The sequence below is a fragment of the Mobula hypostoma genome, chromosome 8, assembly GCF_963921235.1.
Source record: "Mobula hypostoma chromosome 8, sMobHyp1.1, whole genome shotgun sequence".
Lineage (NCBI taxonomy): Eukaryota > Metazoa > Chordata > Chondrichthyes > Myliobatiformes > Myliobatidae > Mobula > Mobula hypostoma.
In genome coordinates, this window is record NC_086104.1 from 26,759,189 (window position 1) to 26,780,222 (window position 21,034).

Here is a 21,034-nt window from a genome sequence, read left to right on the forward strand (position 1 = left end):
TATTGTGTCGTAGATTTTCTATGTTTCTAATTACATACATAAAAGTTTGCTAGATATTCCTATGTGAAAATCTGGATGTCAAAGATCTTGTACAGTACACATTGAGTGAATGAGTTGCTCATGAATTGCACTAAATTTACATTTTAGTGGAATGCTCCTCTTGCAGGATGTGGGAAGGCAGGGAGACCTCCAGTCTCACTGACCACTGCAAATATGAGAAGTGCATCCAGCTGCAGCTTTTAACAAACCACATTAAGGAGTTGGAGCTGGAACTGGGTGAACTCCAGATCATTTGGGAGGCTGATAGGACATATAGAGAGGTAGTTACACCCAAGGTGCAGGATACAGGAAACTGTGTGACAATCAGGAAGGGGAAAAGGGATAAGGGCCCAGTGCAGAATACCTCTGTTGCCATCCCCCACAATAAGCGTTAAATCACTTTGGATACTCTCGGGGGGTATGACTTAACAGAAGAAAGTCACCATGGACGAGTCTCTGGCATCTAATAAAGAGGCATCCCTTTGGAACAGAGAGGAGGAATTTCCTTAGCCAGAGAGTGCAAATCTGTGGAATTTTCTGCCCAATGAAGCAGTGGAGGCTACCTAAGTAAATATATTTAATACACGGTTGGATAAATTTTTGCATAGGGGAAAAGGCAGGTAAGTGGAGATGAGTCCATGGCCAGATCAGCCATGATCTTATTGAATGGCAGAGCAGGCTCGATGGGGCAGATGGCCTACTCCTGCTCCTATTTCTTATGTTCTTAAGGCAGAGGTTGATGGGTTATTGATTGATCAGTGCATGAAGGGATACAGGAAGAAGGCAATAGATTGAAGCTGAGAGGAAAATTGGATCAGCCATGATGAAATGGCAGAGCAGACTCAATGGGCCAAATTGCCTAATCCCACTTCTATATCTTACGGTCTTACTATTTTAGGACCTGCAATAACTGCACTCTGTAAAAGTATATTAATTAAAAGCTTATGTTCTGCAAGAATATGACAGCATTATATTGGAGTGATGCAAGGATGCAGAACATGTAGCACTAGCACAAGATGCTGTGTGTTAGGACACTGGATCGCACCAGGAATTTTATCAACATGCTGAATTCTGTATTACAAGCTCTGCATTTTAAAGTGGGAAAATACAGTGTTAGGCTCTAAGATGTTCAGCTATTTACTAATAGCTAAAAATGTTTGAAAACCAAATGTCACTCTTGGTTATGGAACGGGGAGATAAGAGTACCCTATGGAGTACATTACTGTGCAAATGTCTCAAGCACATACTGTATACATGGCTAGGCGGCCTAAGACATTTGCACAGTACTGCAGTAATTTTACGTTTGCACTGTACTGCTGCCACAAAAATAAACTTATTTCACAACATTCACAAGGAATGATAAATCCGGTTCTGATATGGGTTTCTATTGTAGTCTTGGAGTGGGAAGCGGGCAGGAAGAGCAGAATAATTCTTGGAAAAAGGGGAAGGGGGAAAGGAGGAAGTGGGAAGCACCAGAGAGACATTGTGCAATGGTCAATACCCAACTGTTTGGAATCAAATGACCTTGCCTGGTGTCTCAGGGTTGGGTGTGTCTGCACCCATGCCAACCTCCACTACTTCTCTGCCACCTGTCCCACAGCCTCTCCTGCGGCACTCCACCCACACGATCCTTTGCTCCCACCAGATTTACAAACTCGCTCTCTGCTCCACATTGACAAATACAGTACTGTGCAAAAGTTTTAGTCACCCTAGTTATATACATGTGCCTAAGACTATTGCATAGTACAGTATAATTATTAACACTCACAATGGGTCATTTATTTGACTTTATTTCTCAAAATACAACAGATCATAGCTATCATACTGTTTGCAAATAATGAGTACATTGCTTAGGTGTTTGTATTTCTTACCTAGTTACATTTCCAGAAGATAGATTTGACAGTTACTTCCAATAGTCAAAGAAATAATTATTTTTAATAAATGCCCCTAGTTTTCATCCATAAGTTACATTATTTGTAGTACATCTCCTAGGCCCTGGTACTTCACATTACACCTGGTTGAGTGACACTCCATCATCTAGGATGCAAAATTATCATCTCACAGAACAATAGAGACCACAAGGTCCATGAAATATGGACGAATAGCACTATGCTAGGCTGTGATAAGCAAACAGGTCAAGCCAGACGCTAAGGAATATTATACGGCATTCCGAACCATTAAGTAATTTGGCATCCCAAGTTTAGAATGAATACGTGTGATCGCTAAAAATATTCTGATGTGGCAGCCAAATAAAAGTCACAATGTGTCGTTGCTGTGATGTTGAGAATGCAAACATAAGGTTGGGCTGGGAAAGAGGCAACAGAGCAGGATAGCAACCACCAGAAACCACTGTATGAGGGGTGATTGATAAGTTCGTGGCCTAAGATAGGAGGAGATGACTTATACAGCTCTCGTTACATGCACATGCAGCTCAACTCCGAGTGATTGTGCAGAAAGTTTGAAGTTAATAACTCATCTCCTACCGTAGGCCACAAACTTATCACCCCTGACGAGCTAAATTCAAACTTTCTGCATAATCACTCAGAGTTGAACTGCATGTGCATGTAACTCATCTCCTTCTACCCTAGGCTACAGAGTTATCAATCACCCCTGCTGTGGACACTTTCTGGAGGTCCAAGATCGATATGCTCCACGACCGCTGGACTAAGTGTGTAAATGTCGGAGGGGACTATGTTGAAAAATATATGTGCTAGGTTTTCTAAAATCGACTCCTTCTATCTTAGGCTACAAACTTACCAATCACTCCCCGTAGTTTGTAAGGGATGGGGCTAAAGAGATCAAAAATCACTAGAAACTTCGTGGCACAAGAGCAAGGATCAACTGATTGTCTAATGGATTCCCAAAGATGGGGTACGAGTAGGGAATCGAACCTACTGGACAGGTATCAGACAGCTGTTTGAAGGACACTGGGTTCTCCTTCCATAGAATATTTCAGGATGGTGTTTATTTTATAAGCATTGTTTGTGATGGTTATTATCCCCAGTTGAAAGGGAAAAAACATCAGAAATTTGGTTGTTTCTTTTTGGAGATACTTCTCTACCAAAGGGGTTGTAAGGCACTCTTTCCCTCTGCTAGCCTGCAGCTTACCCTGGGGAGAGGTGTAGCACCAGCTTAGCTCCCCACCCCTGATCAGAGTCACATGAAGCCATGGCAGCAGATGGTAGATGCTCGTATGACCAGCTGGTGCACATCATAAGTCCTGGTTATGCGACAACTGACGGCAGGCAAACGATCTCTGATTAGGATTGATGATGGCTGGGGTCACCCGTCTTGTAAAGTCACTGCCCAGAAGGTGACAATGGCAAACCACTTCTGTAGAAAAATTTGGCAAGAACAATCATGGTCGAAGACCATGATTACACACATCGTATGACATGGCACATAATGATGACTGTCATCATCTTTGTTTTTTTTTACAATAGAGGAAATACAATACCTATTGGAACAGTTATAAGAATGAAAAAAGCACATGTTAGATGCAACTACATGGGATGTTCAATTCTGCGTGTACTTCCCCACCTCCCTCACAATGCATCTACTAAGACTATTAGGACCACAGGTGCGACACCACTTGTCCAGCTTTTATAGTTAGGCCACTAGTATGCAGGTCCAAAGAGAAACTCAAAACTATTTTAATTTGCTGACTTTGGATGGCTTGAACAAATTCTTGACAAGCAGGCGAATTGGGAACAGCAGATCCATATCTCTTCGTTATCTGTGAGTCTTGAAGATTCTTGTCAGGTCAGAAGTATGCATTATCAGCTTGGTAAGAGTAACTCAGGGGTTGAAATTTGGTACAAAAATTCAGTTCCCTTGTAGACCATGAAAGTAATTTCAGAAGCAGAGTTCATCATATTCACTGCAGGCATTGGACAAGCTGGCTGTTATGAAATGAAGTTCATGAGGTAGAAGACCCGGCTCCAGATGGATTTCTTCAATTAGCAGCATTGACTACAGAAGTCAAAATATTGAATATTTCAAGTTCTGTTTCTGCTCTTTACCATGCATTCATTTCTAAAATAGCACACTCACTATAATATTTTCTATGCTAAATTACAAAGATTGCACAGGAGAACAGCAATTAAAAGTTTTGCAAAACATTTATTTCCCAGTATTATGAAACATTTGGAGCCGAAATACTGGTAAAAATTACTTAGGGCCCAGCATTTCCTGTGGTTTAACCCACTTATCAAACTCTTCTGCTGTAAGGAATCCTAACTTGACTGCCATTTCTTTTAACGTTGTGCCTTCCTTGTGGGCTGCTTTGGCGATCTTCGCTGCTTTATCATAACCTGTTTACAACAAGAAGTTAAAACCATCATTCTTTGTTTTTGAGAAATCCAGACTTTATCAACAATTCCCTAGCAAGATATGCACTACAAAACAATCCACATCAATGTGCTTCATTTATAGTTTTCTGTACATGATACTTGCTAAAACAGTGATGAAAGATTTGCCAGTCAAAAATGTACTCTCAGTTTTGTGGAAGCAATCTATCTTTCTGACCTACTGCTCAGGAATTGTACAGAGCAAAACCAGTGGACTACAATGTGAAAAAAAAGCAAAACCATCTCAGTCAACCTCACAAGCATGTACAGACTAGTATCAGAGTTGACAGAGCCAATCTACAGAGTAAGCCAGCTTTGTCATAATTAGGTAATGATACATCATTAACCCTATTTATATATGCCCCATCAGAGGTACAAGCAGGGTAATGGGAAGGAAATTACCTCAGAATTTCTCAGTATTAGTTCCATACTCCATGAATTATACATGTGCAAGGAGAACTACCACAGGGTACAGTCCACCCAATCTCCCACCGCTGATTGATCAGCATTCTCCATGTTGAGATTCACCTGGTGGTGATACTGAGGGTATGAGAGGCACAATAAAAGCTCAAGAATGGGGAACTTCAACATCCACCATTCGATAACTTCATGTTAGAAACTGAGCAATGGTTAAAGCCAAAGGACAGATTGGATTTGGCGGGGGGGTGGGGGGGGTGCCTGTGAGACAACCAAAGCAATGGAATAGCAGGTGGATATCACTCTCACCAATTGGTTAGCCACACTGGAGTCTCCCCACATAAGCAATGTGAAGTGCCCTTGCCATTAGAGTCATAGAGCATGACGGCACAACAGGCTCTTCACCCATTCTAGTCCCATTGATCCGCACCTGGACCATAGCCCTCCATACCTCTACCATCCATGAACTCGCTATCTCTCCCTAACCAGTTGGCCCAGTGCTATCCTCAATCCTTCAGAGGTAGAAAGGTTCATGGTGCTCTCTCGAACCGGTTGGCGAGGCGCCTCCCTCACTCCTCCAGCAGCAGAAAGGCTGCTCGCCATCTCTCTCTAGTTGGCTTAACACTGCCTTCACACCTCCAGTTGTGTAAAATCGGTTGAGCAATGATGAGCATTGGCAACCTAAATGTAGCTTCGGCCAGTTGGTGGACAATTATTCCAGAAGAATAATTCCAGGAATAACCAGAATGATTCCAGGAATGAAAGGGTTACCGAATGAGGAACATCTGGCAGCTGTTGGGCTGTATTCCCTGGAGTTCAGGAGAATGAGGGGGGATCTCACAGAAACATTCTGAATGTTAAAAGGCCTGAACAGATTAGGTATGGCAAAGTTATTTCCCCATGGTAGGGGAGTCTAGGACAAGAGGGCACGACTTCAAGTTTGAAGGACGTCCATTCAGAACAGAGATGCAGAGAAATTACTTTAGTCAGAGGGTGGAAAATCTGTGAAATTTGTTGCGGCTGTGGAGGCCAAGTTATCGGGTGCATTTAAGGCAGAGATAGATAGGTTCTTGATTAGCCAGGGCATCAAAGGGTATGGGGAGAAAACAGAGGAGAATTGGTTGGAAGAATTGGATCAGCCCATGACTGAAAGGCGGCGAAGACTCGATGGGCCAAATAGCGCACTTCTGCTCCTATATCTTATGGTCTAATTAAGAAACTAGGATGAAGAGGGACATGAACATCCCCACTGACAGCAAGTGAATGTAAGGGATACCTGACTGTGTGGCAGGATTCTGTTCTAACTCCATCTGCACGTTTGTAGACGACACTACTCTAGTGGGCCATTGTCTCACTGGAGTTGCAGCACAGGAAGCAGGTAGAGAGTTTACTGACATAGTGTCATGACAACAACCTCAATGTCAACAAAAGAGCTGATCACTGACTTCAGGGAGGGGGTGGGCAGTGCATGTGCTCCTGTCTATATCATTGGTGCTGAGGCTGAGAGGATTGAGTGTTTCATGATCCTTGGAGTGAACAATAACCTGACCTGGTCCAACCAAACAGACGCTATGAATAAGGAGGCTCACCAACACCTCTACTTCCTAAGGTGGCTGAATAACTTTTGCATGTTGCCATCAACCAGCAATCTAGTACATCCCAAAAATTAATAGGTTACATGCTGAACATCCTATGCATTATCCTATTTCTTAAAACACTACAGCACAATACAGGTCCTTCAGCCCACAATGTTGTGTCAACCTTATAACCTATTCTAAGATCAATTTCATCCTTCCCTCCTACATAGCCCTTCATTTTTCTATCATCCATATGTCTAATAGTTTATTAAATTATCCTAATTTATTTGCTTCTACCACCACCCCGACAGTGCGTTTCATGCACTTACCACTCTCTGTGAAAGAGAAAGCTCATCTCTGATATCTCCCTATAGCTTCCTCCAATCACCTTGAAAGATCTGGCCATTTATATCTTGAGAAAAATTTTGTGACTGTCCATTTGATTTATGCCTCTTATCATCTTGTACACCACTATCAAGTCACCTCTCATCCCCCTTTGCTCCAAAGAAAAAAGCATAAACTCACTCAACCTATCCTCACCATCTAGTTCAGACAGTATCCTGGTAAATCTTCTCTGCACCCTCTCTAAAGCTTCCACATCATAAGACAATTAGAACTAAACACACTATTCCAAGGATGGGCCAACCATGATTTTGTAAGCTGCAACATCACCTCACGGCTCTTGAGCCCAGTCCCGACTACTGAAGGCCAACACACCATACGCCTTCTTAACAATCCTATAAACTGGCATGGCAATTTTGAGGGACCGATGGAAGTGGATCCCAAGATCCTCCTGATCCTCCACACTGCTAAGGATCCTGCCATTAACCGTGTTTTCATACAAAACCAAAGTAGACTATAGTACTAATGGTACAGAAGGCAATTATGAAGGGCATAGAGAGGAAAAATGCAAGCAGTTTTTTTTCCATTGAGGTTGGGTGGGACTACAACCAGAGGTCATGGGCTTAAGGGTGAAAGGTGATAAGTTTAAGGGGAATATGGGGGTCAAACTTCTTCACTCAGAGGGTGGTGAGAGTGTGGAATGAGCTAACAGCACAAGTGGTGCATGCGACCTCAATTTCAACCCTTAAGAGAAGTTTAGATAGGTACATTGATGGTAGGGATATGGAGACCTGTAGTCCTGGTGCAGGTCAATGGGAGTAGGCAGTTTAGATGGTTCAGCCTGGACTAGATGGACTAAATGATTCTAATCCTTTCCAATCTATACTTCTCCCTATGACAATGAAGTCGCAATTTCCAAGACTCAATTTTCAGTTAACAAAGTGTTAACGGAAAGAAGTCCAAATTAGCTGGGCTACTATCTTCAGACCTTTTTCAAGGCAACAGCCTGTTATCTTACACTATTGCGTACAACAACAGACCCAAAATGCTTAGGATTTCCATCCCTGAAAGTATTGTTTATTTTTAAGACCACAATGCTATTCAAGAACTACTGGAAACCTTTCACTTCACCTCCTGATTCAAGTCAAAAGAGATTCTTTTCTGTGAAGGTCACGGCCTTCTTTCAAAGATAAGAGATGATCTTGTTTTGTCTTTTATTCTGACCCAGCATTACATGGTGACATGCTAGTTTTCTGGTACAAAGAGTAAACAAATAACATTTGAAAATCAGTCCTGGAGTCATGTACCATGTGGCGACAGTCAATCACAGCAGGAGTATTGATCTCAAACACTTCACTCTGATTCTAACTCACACTCAGCAGTTTCCCCAAAACAAAAAGAAATAACATCAACCTGTTTTCTTACCAATATGTGGGTTAAGTGCTGTCACCAGCATTAGTGACTCATTCATTAACTTGTTAATCCTTTCAGTGTTGGCCTCAATTCCAACCACACAATTGTCTGTGAAGGAGACACAGGAATCTCCAATCAATTGTGCTGAATTCAGCACATTTTTAATCTGGAAGAAAAACGCAAAATATATCAAATCATCTTGGAGATTAGAACATACAGTTAATACGAAAAGCTGAACATTAGTCAGGCTTTGTGGCCATAATGAGGCATAATAGTTCTCCACTGTTCCACTTTATCTCTCAACCCAATGATGATACACATTAAGACAGAAATTTATCCCCATTTGAAGAGTTTTTTTTTAAAGAATCACCCTCTCAATCCAAGGACCCGGTTCAATGCTCTTTACCAGGCTTGATTTTCAAATTTCATGGATTTCTGTAGTTCTTTATCAAAACTATAATTCATTCCAGAAACTGGTAAAATTGTAGAATATGTTATCACATGGAATAGTTGAGAGTGCGAGGAAAATGGGCAAGATAGGAGAAAAACAATATAATAATTATAGCAGAGACCGAGTAAACAGAAAGGGTGAGGCTTCTGCAGACAGAATTGCTAGCACTTGTCAAATGGATGTTTCTGAACTACAAAGGCTAACAATTTAAATGGTTATTTCTCAAGGCTGGAAAACAGCTGTGCAAAGGATAATATTGTGGCGACCCACTTTCCAACACACTCGAACAGGCTCACGAAACAGCGCGCGTCAGCAGACAGGCCGGCCCCAAAAAGGGCGCCAGGCAATCTTCACCAGTAGGGGGAAAATCCCGCGCGCGGGAAGGGTCTGTGAATATGCATTCCCCACAGCAGTCCTGCCCGTGGAGGGCAGGAACGGGAAGGCTTTAAAGGAGGCCGCGAAGTTTGAATATATCTCTTTTATCACAACTCTAACTCACCGACTGCGTGTTGTTATTCTAACGCTGTGTGTAACACATTGCTACAATTGGTGACCCCGACGGCCCAAACGATATTTGGACCAGAGATGACCGACGCCACATCTGTTCATGCAGTTTCGTTAAAACTGCCAAGCTTCTGGATGCTGCAATCCCGCTTATGGTTCGAACAAGCAGAAGCCCAATTCCACATTCGGCAGATAACCTCCGATTCCACTCGTTACTACTACGTGGTGAGCTCCCTCGACCAGGAGACAGCTGCATAAGTTGAGGAGTTTATACAGTCGCCCCCAGAGGACGGCAAATACACAGCATTCAAAGCCCTGCTCATAAGGACTTTTGGACTCTCACGGCACGAGCGAGCTGCCCGCTTACTGCACCTGGATGGTTTGGGCCATCGGCATTAATGAACGAAATGCTGGCCCTGGCTGAAGGACACAAACCCTGCCTCATGTTTGAGCAGGCATTCCTAGAGCAACTGCCCGAGGACATATGCCTGCTGCTGTCCGACGCAGATTTCAGCGACCCCTGGGAGGTGGCGGCCCGGGCAGATGTGCTGTGGAATACAAGGAAGGAAGGGCATCCGTCGCACAGATCACCAAGCCATGTGCCCAACGACAGACCAGACCAAGCCTGGCAGCAGAGCCTACAAAACCCAGCGACAGGAGTGAGGAGCCCAACGAACAGTGGTGCTTCTACCACCAGTGATGGGGCAGAGAGGCCCACCGCTGTAGACTGCCCTGCAAATTCCCGGGAAATGTCAGGGCCAGCTGCCGCCAATCGCTACGGCGGCTGGCCATCAGGACAGCCTCCTGTATGTCTGGGACAAGCAGTCCGGACGCCGCTTTTTGGTCGACACCGGAGCGGAGATCAGTGTTTTACCTCCAACGAGTTACGACACCTGCAACAGAGAACCGGGACCCACCCTGAGGGCCGCAAATGGCAGCACAATACGGACCTATGGCACCCGCACGGTGCGGCTACAGTTCAGCTCCAGCCAGTTCACGTGGGACTTCACACTGGCCACCGTGGCCCAACCACTCCTGGGGGCGGATTTTCTGCAGCTCACAGCCTGCTGGTTGACCTGCAAGGGAAGCGACTAGTCCACGCCAAGACTTTTGAAACGTTCTCCCTGGGTGAAGCAAAGTTGCCAGCCCCACACCTGGACTCCATCACGCTGTCCGACGACGAATTCAGCAGGGTCCTGGCGGATTTCCCATCAGTACTGACACCGCAGTTCACGGCAACCATGCCCAGACACGGAGTACAGCACCACATCCCGACCCAGGGACCACCCCTCCACAAGCTCCAACTGGTGAAGGAGGAGTTCTAGAAGATGGAGGAATTGGAGATCATACGATGGTCCGACAGCCCATGGGCCTCCCCCCTGCACATGGTGCCCAAGGCAACTGGGGGCTGGAGACCATGCAGCCACTACCGCAGGCTGAACGAGGCTACAACGCCAGACTGCTACCCTGTGCCGCACATTCAAGACTTTGCAGCAAACCTACACGGCACAAGGATCTTTTCCAAGGTAGACCTCGTCCGGGGATACCATCAAATCCTGGTACATCTGGACGACATCCCCAAAACAGCACTCATCACCCCGTTCAGCCTTTTCGAATTCCTCCGAATGCCATTCGGCCTAAAGAATGCCGCACAGACGTTCCAGCGGCTAATGGACGTGGTGGGACGCGACCTGGACTTTGCATTCATCTACTTGGACAACATCCTCATAGCCAGCAGCAGTCGCCAGGAGCATCTGTCCCACCTCCGTCAACTCTACGACCGCCTGAGCAAATTCGGCCTGACAATCAACCCGGCCAAATGCCAGTTCGGACTCGACACCATCGACTTCCCGGGCCACAGGATTACTAAAGACGGGGCAAACCTCTGCCCGCCAAGATAGACGTGGTCCGCCACTTCCCGCGACCCAATACAACCAAAGGCCTGCAGGAATTCATGGGTATGGTGAACTTCTACCACCGTTTCCTCCCCTCAGCAGCCCGAATCATGCGCACCCTGTTCACCCTGATGTCAGGTAAGGGCAAGGACATTACCTGGGATGAAGAGACCGCGGCTGCTTTCGTTAAAACCAAAGAAGCCTTGGCAAATGCCGTGATGCTAGTGCACCCAGAACGGACATTCCTACTGCCCTCACGGTGGGCGCATCCAACACAGCGGTCGGTGGAGTGCTGGAACAACTCATCGAGGGTCGCTGGCAACCCCTGGCGTTCTTCAGCAAACACCTACGACCACCCGAACTCAAATACAGTGCTTTCGACCGGGAGCTATTGGCACTATACCTGGCAATCCAGCATTTCAGATACTTCTTAGAAGGTAGGCCCTTCACCGCGTTCACGGACCACAAACCGCTTACCTTTGCGTTCACGAAAGTGTCCGACCCCTGGTCGGCCCGCCAGCAGCGACATCTGTACTACTTCTCCGAATACACAACGGACATCCGGCATGTCTCTGGAAAGGACAACGTCGTGGCGGACGCACTATCCAAACCTACCATACAGGCCCTGTCCCAGGGGGTGGACTAGCACTGGTGGAGGCACAGCAGGCAGACGATGAGATCCCTAGTTACAGAACTGCGGTCTCCAGTTTGCAGCTCCAAGACCTCCCCGTAGGCCCAGGGGAGAGGACCCTACTATACGACGTAGCTACCGGCCAACCCCGCCCCGTCGTCCCGGCAGCGGCGAGTTTTCGACTCCATTCACAACTTAGCGCACCCCTCCATCAGGACAACCGTCTGGCTGGTCTCCAACAGGATCGTGTGGCATGGACTTCGTAAACAGGTCAGCGAATGGGTCAAAACGTGCATGCAGTGCCAAACGGCCAAGGTGCAGCAGCATACCAAGGCTCCGCTGCAGCAGTTCGAACCCACCCGCCGGAGGTTCGACCACATCCATGTGGATATCGTGGGGCCCCTGCCAGTGTCACGAGGAGCACGGTACCTCCTAACTATGGTAGACCGGTTCACCAGATGGCCAGAGGCAGTCCCGCTCACCGACACCACCTCCGAATCCTGCGCCCGAGCACTGATTGCAACCTGGGTAGCACGCTTCGGGATACCGGCCCACATTACCTCCGACAGGGGCGCCCAGTTCACCTCCAGCCTGTGGTCGGCTATGGCCAGCCTCTTAGGAACACAGCTACACCACACAACTACCTACCACCACAGTCGAACGGACTAGTGGAGCGTTTCCACCGTCACCTGAAATTGGCTCTCATGGCCCGCCTGGAGGGGCCTAACTGGGTGGACGAACTTCCCTGGGTCCTGCTCGGCATCCGCACGGCGCCCAAGGAGGATCTGCACACCTCGTCGACTGAGTTGGTGTACGGCACACCCCTGGTAGTCCCAGGAGAGTTCATACCAGCCCCAAGGGGGCAAGAGGAAGAACCCGCAGCAGTCCTGGACAGATTACGTGAGAGGCTCGGTAACCTGGCCCCCAACCCCACTTCACAGCACGGACAGAGCCCGACCTGCGTACCCAAAGATCTGCAGAACTGTAAGTTTCTTTTTGTATGACGGGGCAGACACCGGGCACTGCTACAGCGGCCCTACGAGGGGCCGTTTAAGGTGATCAGGAACAACGGGTCCACGTTCGTGCTGGACATTGGGGGGAGAGCGGAGGTTTTCACGGTGGACCGACTCAAACCGGCCCATGTGGACTTGGCGCAGCTGGTCCAGGCTCAGGCACCGTGGCGCAGGGGCGTTGGGGAATGTATCGCCGGTTCTGGGGGTGGGGGGGGTTATGTGGCGACCCACTTTCCAACACACTCGAACCGGCTCATGAAACAGCGTGCGCCGGCAGAGAGGCCGGCCCCAAAAAGGGCGCCAGGCCATCTTCACCAGCAGGGGGAAAATCCCGCGCGCGGAAAGGGTCTGCGAATATGCATTCCCCACAGCAGTCCCGCCTGGGGAGGGCGGGAACTGGAAGGCTTTAAAGGAGGTCACGAAGTTTGAATAAATCTCTTTTATCACAACTCCAATTCACCAACTGCGTGTTGTTATTCTAGCGCTGTGTGTAGCACACCGCTACAATATATTTAAGCATCAACAAACTCAAGAGAACATACCAACCCTCTAAAAATCTTTCTTCAATATGAACACAGAGGGTAGGGGAGGAAAAAAAAATATAAGTGAAGAAAGAACTTGCATATATGGTCTCTCGACATTATAGGAGCAAAGTGGCTCTTCTGAGATGAAGTGACTATTGGATTGAACAGAGATACAACTAATCACACAAACAGGTTCACCACACTATCACATCACTTGTTCCTTTTGCACGGGGATTCTATCTCCTGCACTATCTTAAAGTCAGCAATACTTTACACTATATAGTTTTAGGAAATGAAGCAAAATTTATGTTGATATATAACAAATAAAAAAGACCCGACATGTTGGAAAGAGCTGCGGCAAACAGGAGCAGCAAAGATTTACCCCAGTAACCTGTTTGCCACAGTTATATCAAACATGTTGGGCCCTTATTGTTTGTTATATATCAGCATGAATGTTGCTTCATCTCCTAAAACTATATAGTGTAAAGTATTGCTAACTTCAAGTTGGTATAAAATAGCGAAAATTATCAATTTTTTTGGATGGGGTGGCATTCATTTCAACATATCTGAAAGATGGATGAGTGGATGTGACAGAAGAAGCAGCTATGTAGCATTATTACAAAAGCACAGTGCAGCAATAATTTGAACTTTCTCTCTGAGAATGTGGTTTCTTCCTCCTCTTCATAAAACTCAATTTCCCTAATCCTGCACCATATGAAAATCAGCCATACCTTGCAGTCTTTAGTTCTGGGATACAAGACAAAATTCACAGTGCTATATAACAGGCAGTAAACTTAGGGGACTAATTTAAAATTTAACCGTATACAAACATATGCACAAACACAAAGATACATGCATCAAACACACTGCAGTTAGAAGACAAACAACCAGTATTACATAGACACAGTATGTGCCTTTATTGCTTTGTACCATTGAAAAGGACTCATGTTATGATGAATCAGAAATTCCTTCAAACAAAAACAAAAACTGCCTTCTTTATACTTACCATCATGGGCTTAAACACATTCAACTCAAAGTGGCCATTACTTCCACCAACAGTGACAGCGACGTGATTTCCCATGACCTGTGCAGCTACCATGGTAACAGCTTCACATTGAGTAGGGTTCACCTTACCTTACAAGGGATAGAAAATACTTTGTGAAAATTAAAGTTAGACATTAACAGAAACTTGAGGTTTTATATAAACCATTGTTTTATTTTTGAATTCTAAAATCACAGCAGTCAAAAAAGAAATATAGCAGCAAAACGAGGTGAAATTGCCTATACGAACATGTGCACCATCCAAATAAACTATTCTTAGGCTTCCAGCCAGGTACAGGTATCAATTATAACCGACGATTCAATGACAAACTCTGCCATCTTCATCAGGGATGATGCCTGGGTATGTCTAGTCTGGTGTTAATCCCATTGTCCGTCCCTCCTGATTGGTTAGTCCTCACCCAATCAGGTTTCCACTCTCCCACCATGTTTACAATTAAATTCCAATACTTAGCGAGACCTTCATCTTTGTTAAAATTCTTTCCCTCTATTTTTATTTCAATGGCGTCCTTTACCAGGTGATCCCAAAAGCCACTGGCGCGGCACAGTAGTCTTGTGTTATCAAAGTCAATCCTATGGCCATTGTGAATGCAGTATTGCACTACAGCTGATTTCTCTGGGTAACCCGAAAGGCAATATCTCCTGTGCTCCCTGAAAGTGTGCTTCCACTGTGTGTGGAAATATAGGGAAGACTGGTGGGAGTGATAGGCTCCTCCTTGCTGTTAGGTTTCCTGATTTTTCCGTCGACACTTGTAAGGGGCTAATCGATTTCCTTCTCTTTGTAACCATTCTGTAGAAGTGTCGTGCATAATTGTCTCATTTGCTCGGGGAGACTCTTTGGGTCTGAAATAGTTTTTGCATGGTTAGTCAAAGTCAAAAGAACCACTCTACGTTGGGAGGCACGATGGTGGCTGTTATTGTTGAATCATAAGTCCGTTTGAATGGGTTTCCAATAGACACCATATCTGAGACTACCGTCCGGTTTGCGTTGTACTAGAATGTTCAGGATCAGGAGGCAAACATTTTCCTCCATCTCCATTGTAAATTGAATGGCTATAAGATGAAGGAAATCAAATGGGCCCTTAAAAACGGTTGAGGCAAAAACTAGGAAACCTAACAACAAGGAGGAACCTGTCGCTTGTCGAAGGACTGCTTGGATCTTGAAGAAATATTGGATTAATCCCATCCAGAAACCTGTAAGGAAGCTTAAAACACAGCTTATGCAGGTCAAGGATGACCTGGGACTGAGGTCAGCTGGGGTTTACAAGATTCCCTGTGAATGCCAAGCAGCATATATCGGCCAGACGGGACACATGGTGGAAACCCACATCAAGCAGCACGGGAGGTGTATCCATTTGGGTTACCTGAGAAATTTGCGTAGTAGAACATTGCATTGAAATAAGACTAGAAGAAAAGAATTTTAACAAAGATGGAAGGTCTTACTCTAAATAAGAATTGGAATTCAATTGTAAACAAGGTGGGAGAGTGAAAACCTGATTGGATGAGGACTAACCAATCAGGAGGGACTGATATGGGGGTATAAATACCACTGAAATAACATGCCCAGGCATCATCCCTGATGATGATGGAAGAGTTGTCATCGAAACGTCAGTTATAATTGATACTTGTACCCATCTGGAAGCCCGAAAAGACTTTATTCATCATATGCGCTAGGAAAGCACTAGATCCTTTTTCATATGCCTTATCCTCTTTTGTCCCAGCTTCTACTGTGGCTCTCTAAAGCCCAGTTTTGCATAAACTCAATAGGTTCAAATTTCATATGGCCATGGAACACTGGAATTGAAGTCTCAGTGTTTCCAGACTAATGGAATTAAAAAATTATTAAATATTTTGTCACAAGAACCACACAGAATGCTGATGATTGGACAATTCTTCTTAAGCTCTTCAGTGCAGAACCAGGGCTGATTTCATATTGACATCAATGTGAATTTCTTGGCTTTGTTACATAGAACAAGAACAGGCCCTTTGGGCAATAATGTTGTATCTAACTAATTAAACCAGTAATTCAACGCCTACCTAAATTAATCAGAATCTGGTTTAATATCACTGGCATATGTCCTGAAATTCGTTAACTTCGTGGCAGCAGTGCAATGCAATACTGAGATAAATATAGAAAAAAAATTAAATTACAGTAAATATATTGTATATTAAAGTTAAATTAAAAATAGTGGAATAACAGAAATAATAAAAAAGTGAGGTGGTGTTCATGAGTTCAGTGTCCATTTAGAAATCGTATGGCAGAGGGGATGAAGCTATTCCTGAACTGCTGAGTGTGTGGCTGCAGGCTTCTGTACGTCCTTCCTCATAGTAACAATGAGAAGAGGGCATGCCCTGGGTGATGGGGGTCCTTAATGATGGACGCCACCTTTCTGAGGCACTATTCCTTAAAAATATCTTGGATATTACGGAGTCTAATACTCATGATGGAGCTGACTAATTATACAACTTTCTGTAGCATCTTTCGATCCTGTGTAGAACCACCCCCCGAATATCAAATGGTAATGCAGCCTGTCAGAATGCTCTCCACAGTACAAATCCCTTCTGCCTACTTCATTCTCCACCTATTCATGTGCCAACCTATGAGCCTCTTAGATGCTTCTTTCATCTTTGATCCACTACAAGCCCTAGCAGCACTTTCCGAACACCCACCACTCTGTATAAACAACTTGCCCGGCCCGGCAGGTTCCTTTAAACTTAACTCCTCTCACCTTAAATGCATTCCTCTAGTGTTAAGACGCTTGGACCCTGGGAAAAAGATAACAGCAGTCTACTTGTTCTGCTGAAGTCCATGAATCAATTGTGATCTATTGCAGTCCTAAGTTTGGTCCCTAAAGATAGGAATTGGCTGTTTTGCATCACCTTGGAAAACAAAGTTTGTTGTAATCAAGATGTAAATTTTTCATCCTATGTACCTATACCTTAAAAGAACAAAGTACAATGTGTGAAGTGGCAACTCTAGCCAGGCACTCTGCCGCAGAATACAAACTGTAGAATTACCCGGCATGATGCTGCTCCCTGGCTCGTTCTCAGGCAGAATAAGCTCCCCCAAACCAGAGCGAGGTCCAGATCCCAGAAAACGAATATCGTTGGCTACCTTCATCAGACTGCAGGCAACAACGTTCATGGCACCACTCAGTTCGACCAAAGCATCGTGTGCAGCAAGTGCTTCAAACTTATTGGGCGCAGTGACAAATGGTAAACCTGAAAACAAAGGCCGCATTATTTTCAGTGGTCATTTGCTGCAATTCAGTGCTTAGCAATGGAAGTATAAACACATGATCCAGCATGTGCCAAATGCTAGCCACTGCTAGTTAGTGTAAGTGCAGGAAAGCACACGTCTCTCTACAAAATGTCTTTCCCAGCATTTGACGGTTTCACCCCTCCACAGAGACTAATCAGAGAGGATGATTTTCTTTTACTGCGAGTACAACCATTTTCATTTTATTGCAAGACGGAATTTTTAAAAAAAAGCAAATAGAAGGAAAAGGAACATTTAAATATGCAAAAAATATGCCGTGTCTGGTGCATATATTTACAAAAATAAGAGCACTTTCCTTACCTTGGTAAACTCCATTATTTCAAACTAATTTCACTGAACTGGTTTGGCAGGGTGTGCCCAATAACTAATTACATTAGAACAGATTGCTAATACACCATATGCACTGTACAACCAAGAGGAGTCCTTATTGTGGGTGGATTTAAGAAACTACAAGAGCAAAATAAAACCCTGATGGGAGTTACATACAGCCCCCCGGACAGTAGCCAAGATAAGGAATATAAATTTCAATGGGAAAAAGAAAAGGCATATAAAAAGGGCAATGTTATGATAATCATGGGAGATTTCAATATGCAGGTAGGTTGGGAAAATCAGGTTAGTCCTGGATAGGATACTAAGAGAAGGAATTTGTAGAATGCCTACGAGTTGGCTTTTTAGTGTCGTTTGTGGTTGAACACACTCGGGGAAAGGCAATTCTGAAATGGGTATTGTGTAACCAACCAGATTTGATTAGGGACCTCAAGGTAAAGGTAGAGACAGTGATCATAATAGAATTCACCCTGCAATTTGAGAGGGAGAAGATAAAGTCAGATGTATCAGTATTACGGTGGAGTAAAGGGAAAAATAGAGGCATGAGAGAGGAGCTGGCCATAATTGATTGGAAGGAGACAGTAGCAGGGATGACAGCAGAACAGCAATGGCTGGAGTTTCTGGAGGGAATTCAGAAGGTGCAGGATAGATACATGCCAAAAATAAAGAAGTATTCTAAAGGGTGGATAAGGCAACTATGCCCGAGAAGGGAAGTCAAAGACAATGTAAGAGCAAAAGAGAGGGCATGTAATATAGCAAAAATTAGCAGCAAGTTAGATTGGGAATCTTTTAAAAACCAACAGAGGGCAACTAAAAGAAATCATAAGGAGAGAAAGAAATAAAATATAAAGCTGATCTGGCCAATAATATCAAAGAGGATACCAAAATTTTTTTTTTCAGATATATACAGTAAAAGAGAGGTGAGAGTGGATATTGGACCCTGGAAAACTATGCTGGAGAGGTAGTAATGGAGACAAAGAAATGGCATACAAACTTATTAAGTATTTCCTGTCAATCTTCAGTGTGGAAGACACTAGCAGATTGCCAGGAATTTGAGTGTGTCAGGGGGCAGAAATGAGTGCAGTTGCTATCCTGAGGAGCTGCTCGGGAAGCTGAAAGATCTGAAGGTAGATAAGTCACCTGGACCAGATGGACTACACCCCAAGGCTCAAATAGGTAGCTGAAAAGATTGTGAAGGCATTAGTAATGATCTTTCAAGAATAAATTGATTCTGGCATAATTCTAGAGGAATGGAAAATTGCAAATGTCACTCTACTCTTTAAGTCGTGAGAGAGTCAGATGAAAGGAAACTATAGGCCAATTAGCCTGACTTCAGTGGTTGGGAAGATGTTGAAGTCCATTATTAAGGATGAGGTTTAGGAGTATTCGGAAATGCATGATAACGTAGGCAAAGACAGCATGGTTTTCTTAAGGAACAATCTTCCCTGACAAATCTGTTGGAATTCTATGAAGAAATAACAGGCAGGATAGGCAAAGGAAAGTCAGTGGATGTTGCTTATTTGGATTTTCAGAGAGCCTTTAACAAGGTGTTATACGTGAGGCTGCTTAATAAGATAAGAGTCCATGGTATTACAGGGAAGATACTAGCATGTTTGGCTGATTGGTTGACTGGCAGGAGGCAGAGAGAGAGAATAAAAGGGGGTCTATTCTGGTTGGCTGTTAGTGACAAGTGCTGTTCCACAGGGGGTCAGTATAGGAATCTCATCTTTTCACGTTACATGTCAACGGATTAGATGATGGAATTTATGGCTTTGTGCCCAAGTTTGTAAATGGTACAAAGATTGTGGAGGGGAAGGTAGTATTGAGTAAGTAGGGAGTCTGCAGAAGGACTTGAACAGATTGGGAGAAGGGGCAAAGAAATGGCAGATGAAAAATAGTGTAGGGAAGTATGCGGTCACGCACTTTGGTAGACAGAATAAAAGCACAGACCATTTTCTAAAGGGGAAAAAAAATTCAAAAATCAGAAGCGCAAAGGGATTTTGGAGCCCTTGTGCAGGATTCCCTACAGGTTAACTTGCAGATGGAACTGGTAGTTGGGAAACCAAATGCAATGTTTAGCATTCCTTTCAAAAGGACTAGAATATAAGAGCAAGGATGTGTTGTTAATGTACATCTCCTCTTTCCCTTTCTCCCATGCTTCATTCTCCTCTCCTATCAGATTCTTTCTTCTTCAGCCCTTTACCATTTCAACCTATCATCACCCAGCTTCCAACTTTATTCCCCCTCTCCCACCCACCTGGCTTCACTTATCACTTGCCAGTGTGTAATCCTACCCCCCTCCCCATCTTCTTATTCTGGCCTCCGACTCCCCCTTCCTTTCCAATCGTCATGAATGGTTTGGCCTGAAACTTCAACTCTTTATTCCCATCCATAGATGCTGCCTGACCTCCTGAATTCCTGCAGCATTTTGTGTTATTCAGTATTGGATCATCAGGATTTGTGGGGCCTCCCCCCAGCTCTGTGCAATGACCATTACTGGATTTATTCCTTACAAGGCTGTGTTTGCATGTGAGACATTTGAACATTATATTTAAAAACTAAATTATTATTAATAGTTAAAGCACAGATACAGTTTTGCACAATGTCTGACCTGTGAATTCTGAAACTTTGGCAGCCACCTTCTCTGCAAATCCTATCCACGTGTTCAATCCAGTTCCCACGGCAGTTCCACCAGCCGCTAATTGATAGATCCTTGGCATTGCAGCCTTAATCCGTTCCATGCCATATTTTATCTGCTGTACGTAGGCACTAAATTCCTAAATTGAATGAACACCAAAAGCTGTGAAATCCAAGCAATAAATTTAAAAGGTAACTGAGGCAGCCTGAATGAATATCATGCAGCAAGATATCACGGTCACAGTAATCTGAATAGGACAGTTTTATGGAGACTATATTAGCAAGTTAACCTTTTATATTAGAGACATGTTCCAAAACAACCTAAATTTCTGGCATGAAGGCTTCCTTTCGCTTAGCCAATCTCAATTCATTTTCTAATATGGGACTCAGCAGAAAGCCAGCAATGATTTTCCACAAATAAAAAAAGTTTCACTCAAAGGAGATGTGTTATTGCTGATGGACTTTGCTTGGAGAAGGGAAGGAGGCAGTAGGGAGGCTTGTGGAAGAATGGGGATGAAATAAAATTTACCACAGCTACATTGGAACTCAATGCAAGCCAGATTAAAGAAGCTTTGC

The 21,034-nt window shown here is 44.4% G+C and overlaps 1 protein-coding gene across 1 annotated transcript in view; it reads right to left on the minus strand.

Annotated features, from left to right (window-relative positions):
• Window positions 1–1,820: 1,820 nt before the first annotated feature.
• The window catches only part of fh (fumarate hydratase), a 33,452-nt gene continuing 14,238 nt past the window's right edge, over window positions 1,821–21,034 (minus strand). Inside the window, exons 6-10 of the mRNA XM_063055599.1 lie at window positions 20,433–20,598; window positions 17,233–17,436; window positions 14,162–14,289; window positions 8,150–8,303; window positions 1,821–4,352 (exon numbers count right to left, since the gene is read on the minus strand). Coding sequence (XP_062911669.1) covers window positions 4,210–4,352; window positions 8,150–8,303; window positions 14,162–14,289; window positions 17,233–17,436; window positions 20,433–20,598 — 795 coding nt within the window. The 3' untranslated portion in view covers window positions 1,821–4,209. The remainder of the gene's footprint in view (window positions 4,353–8,149; window positions 8,304–14,161; window positions 14,290–17,232; window positions 17,437–20,432; window positions 20,599–21,034) is intronic.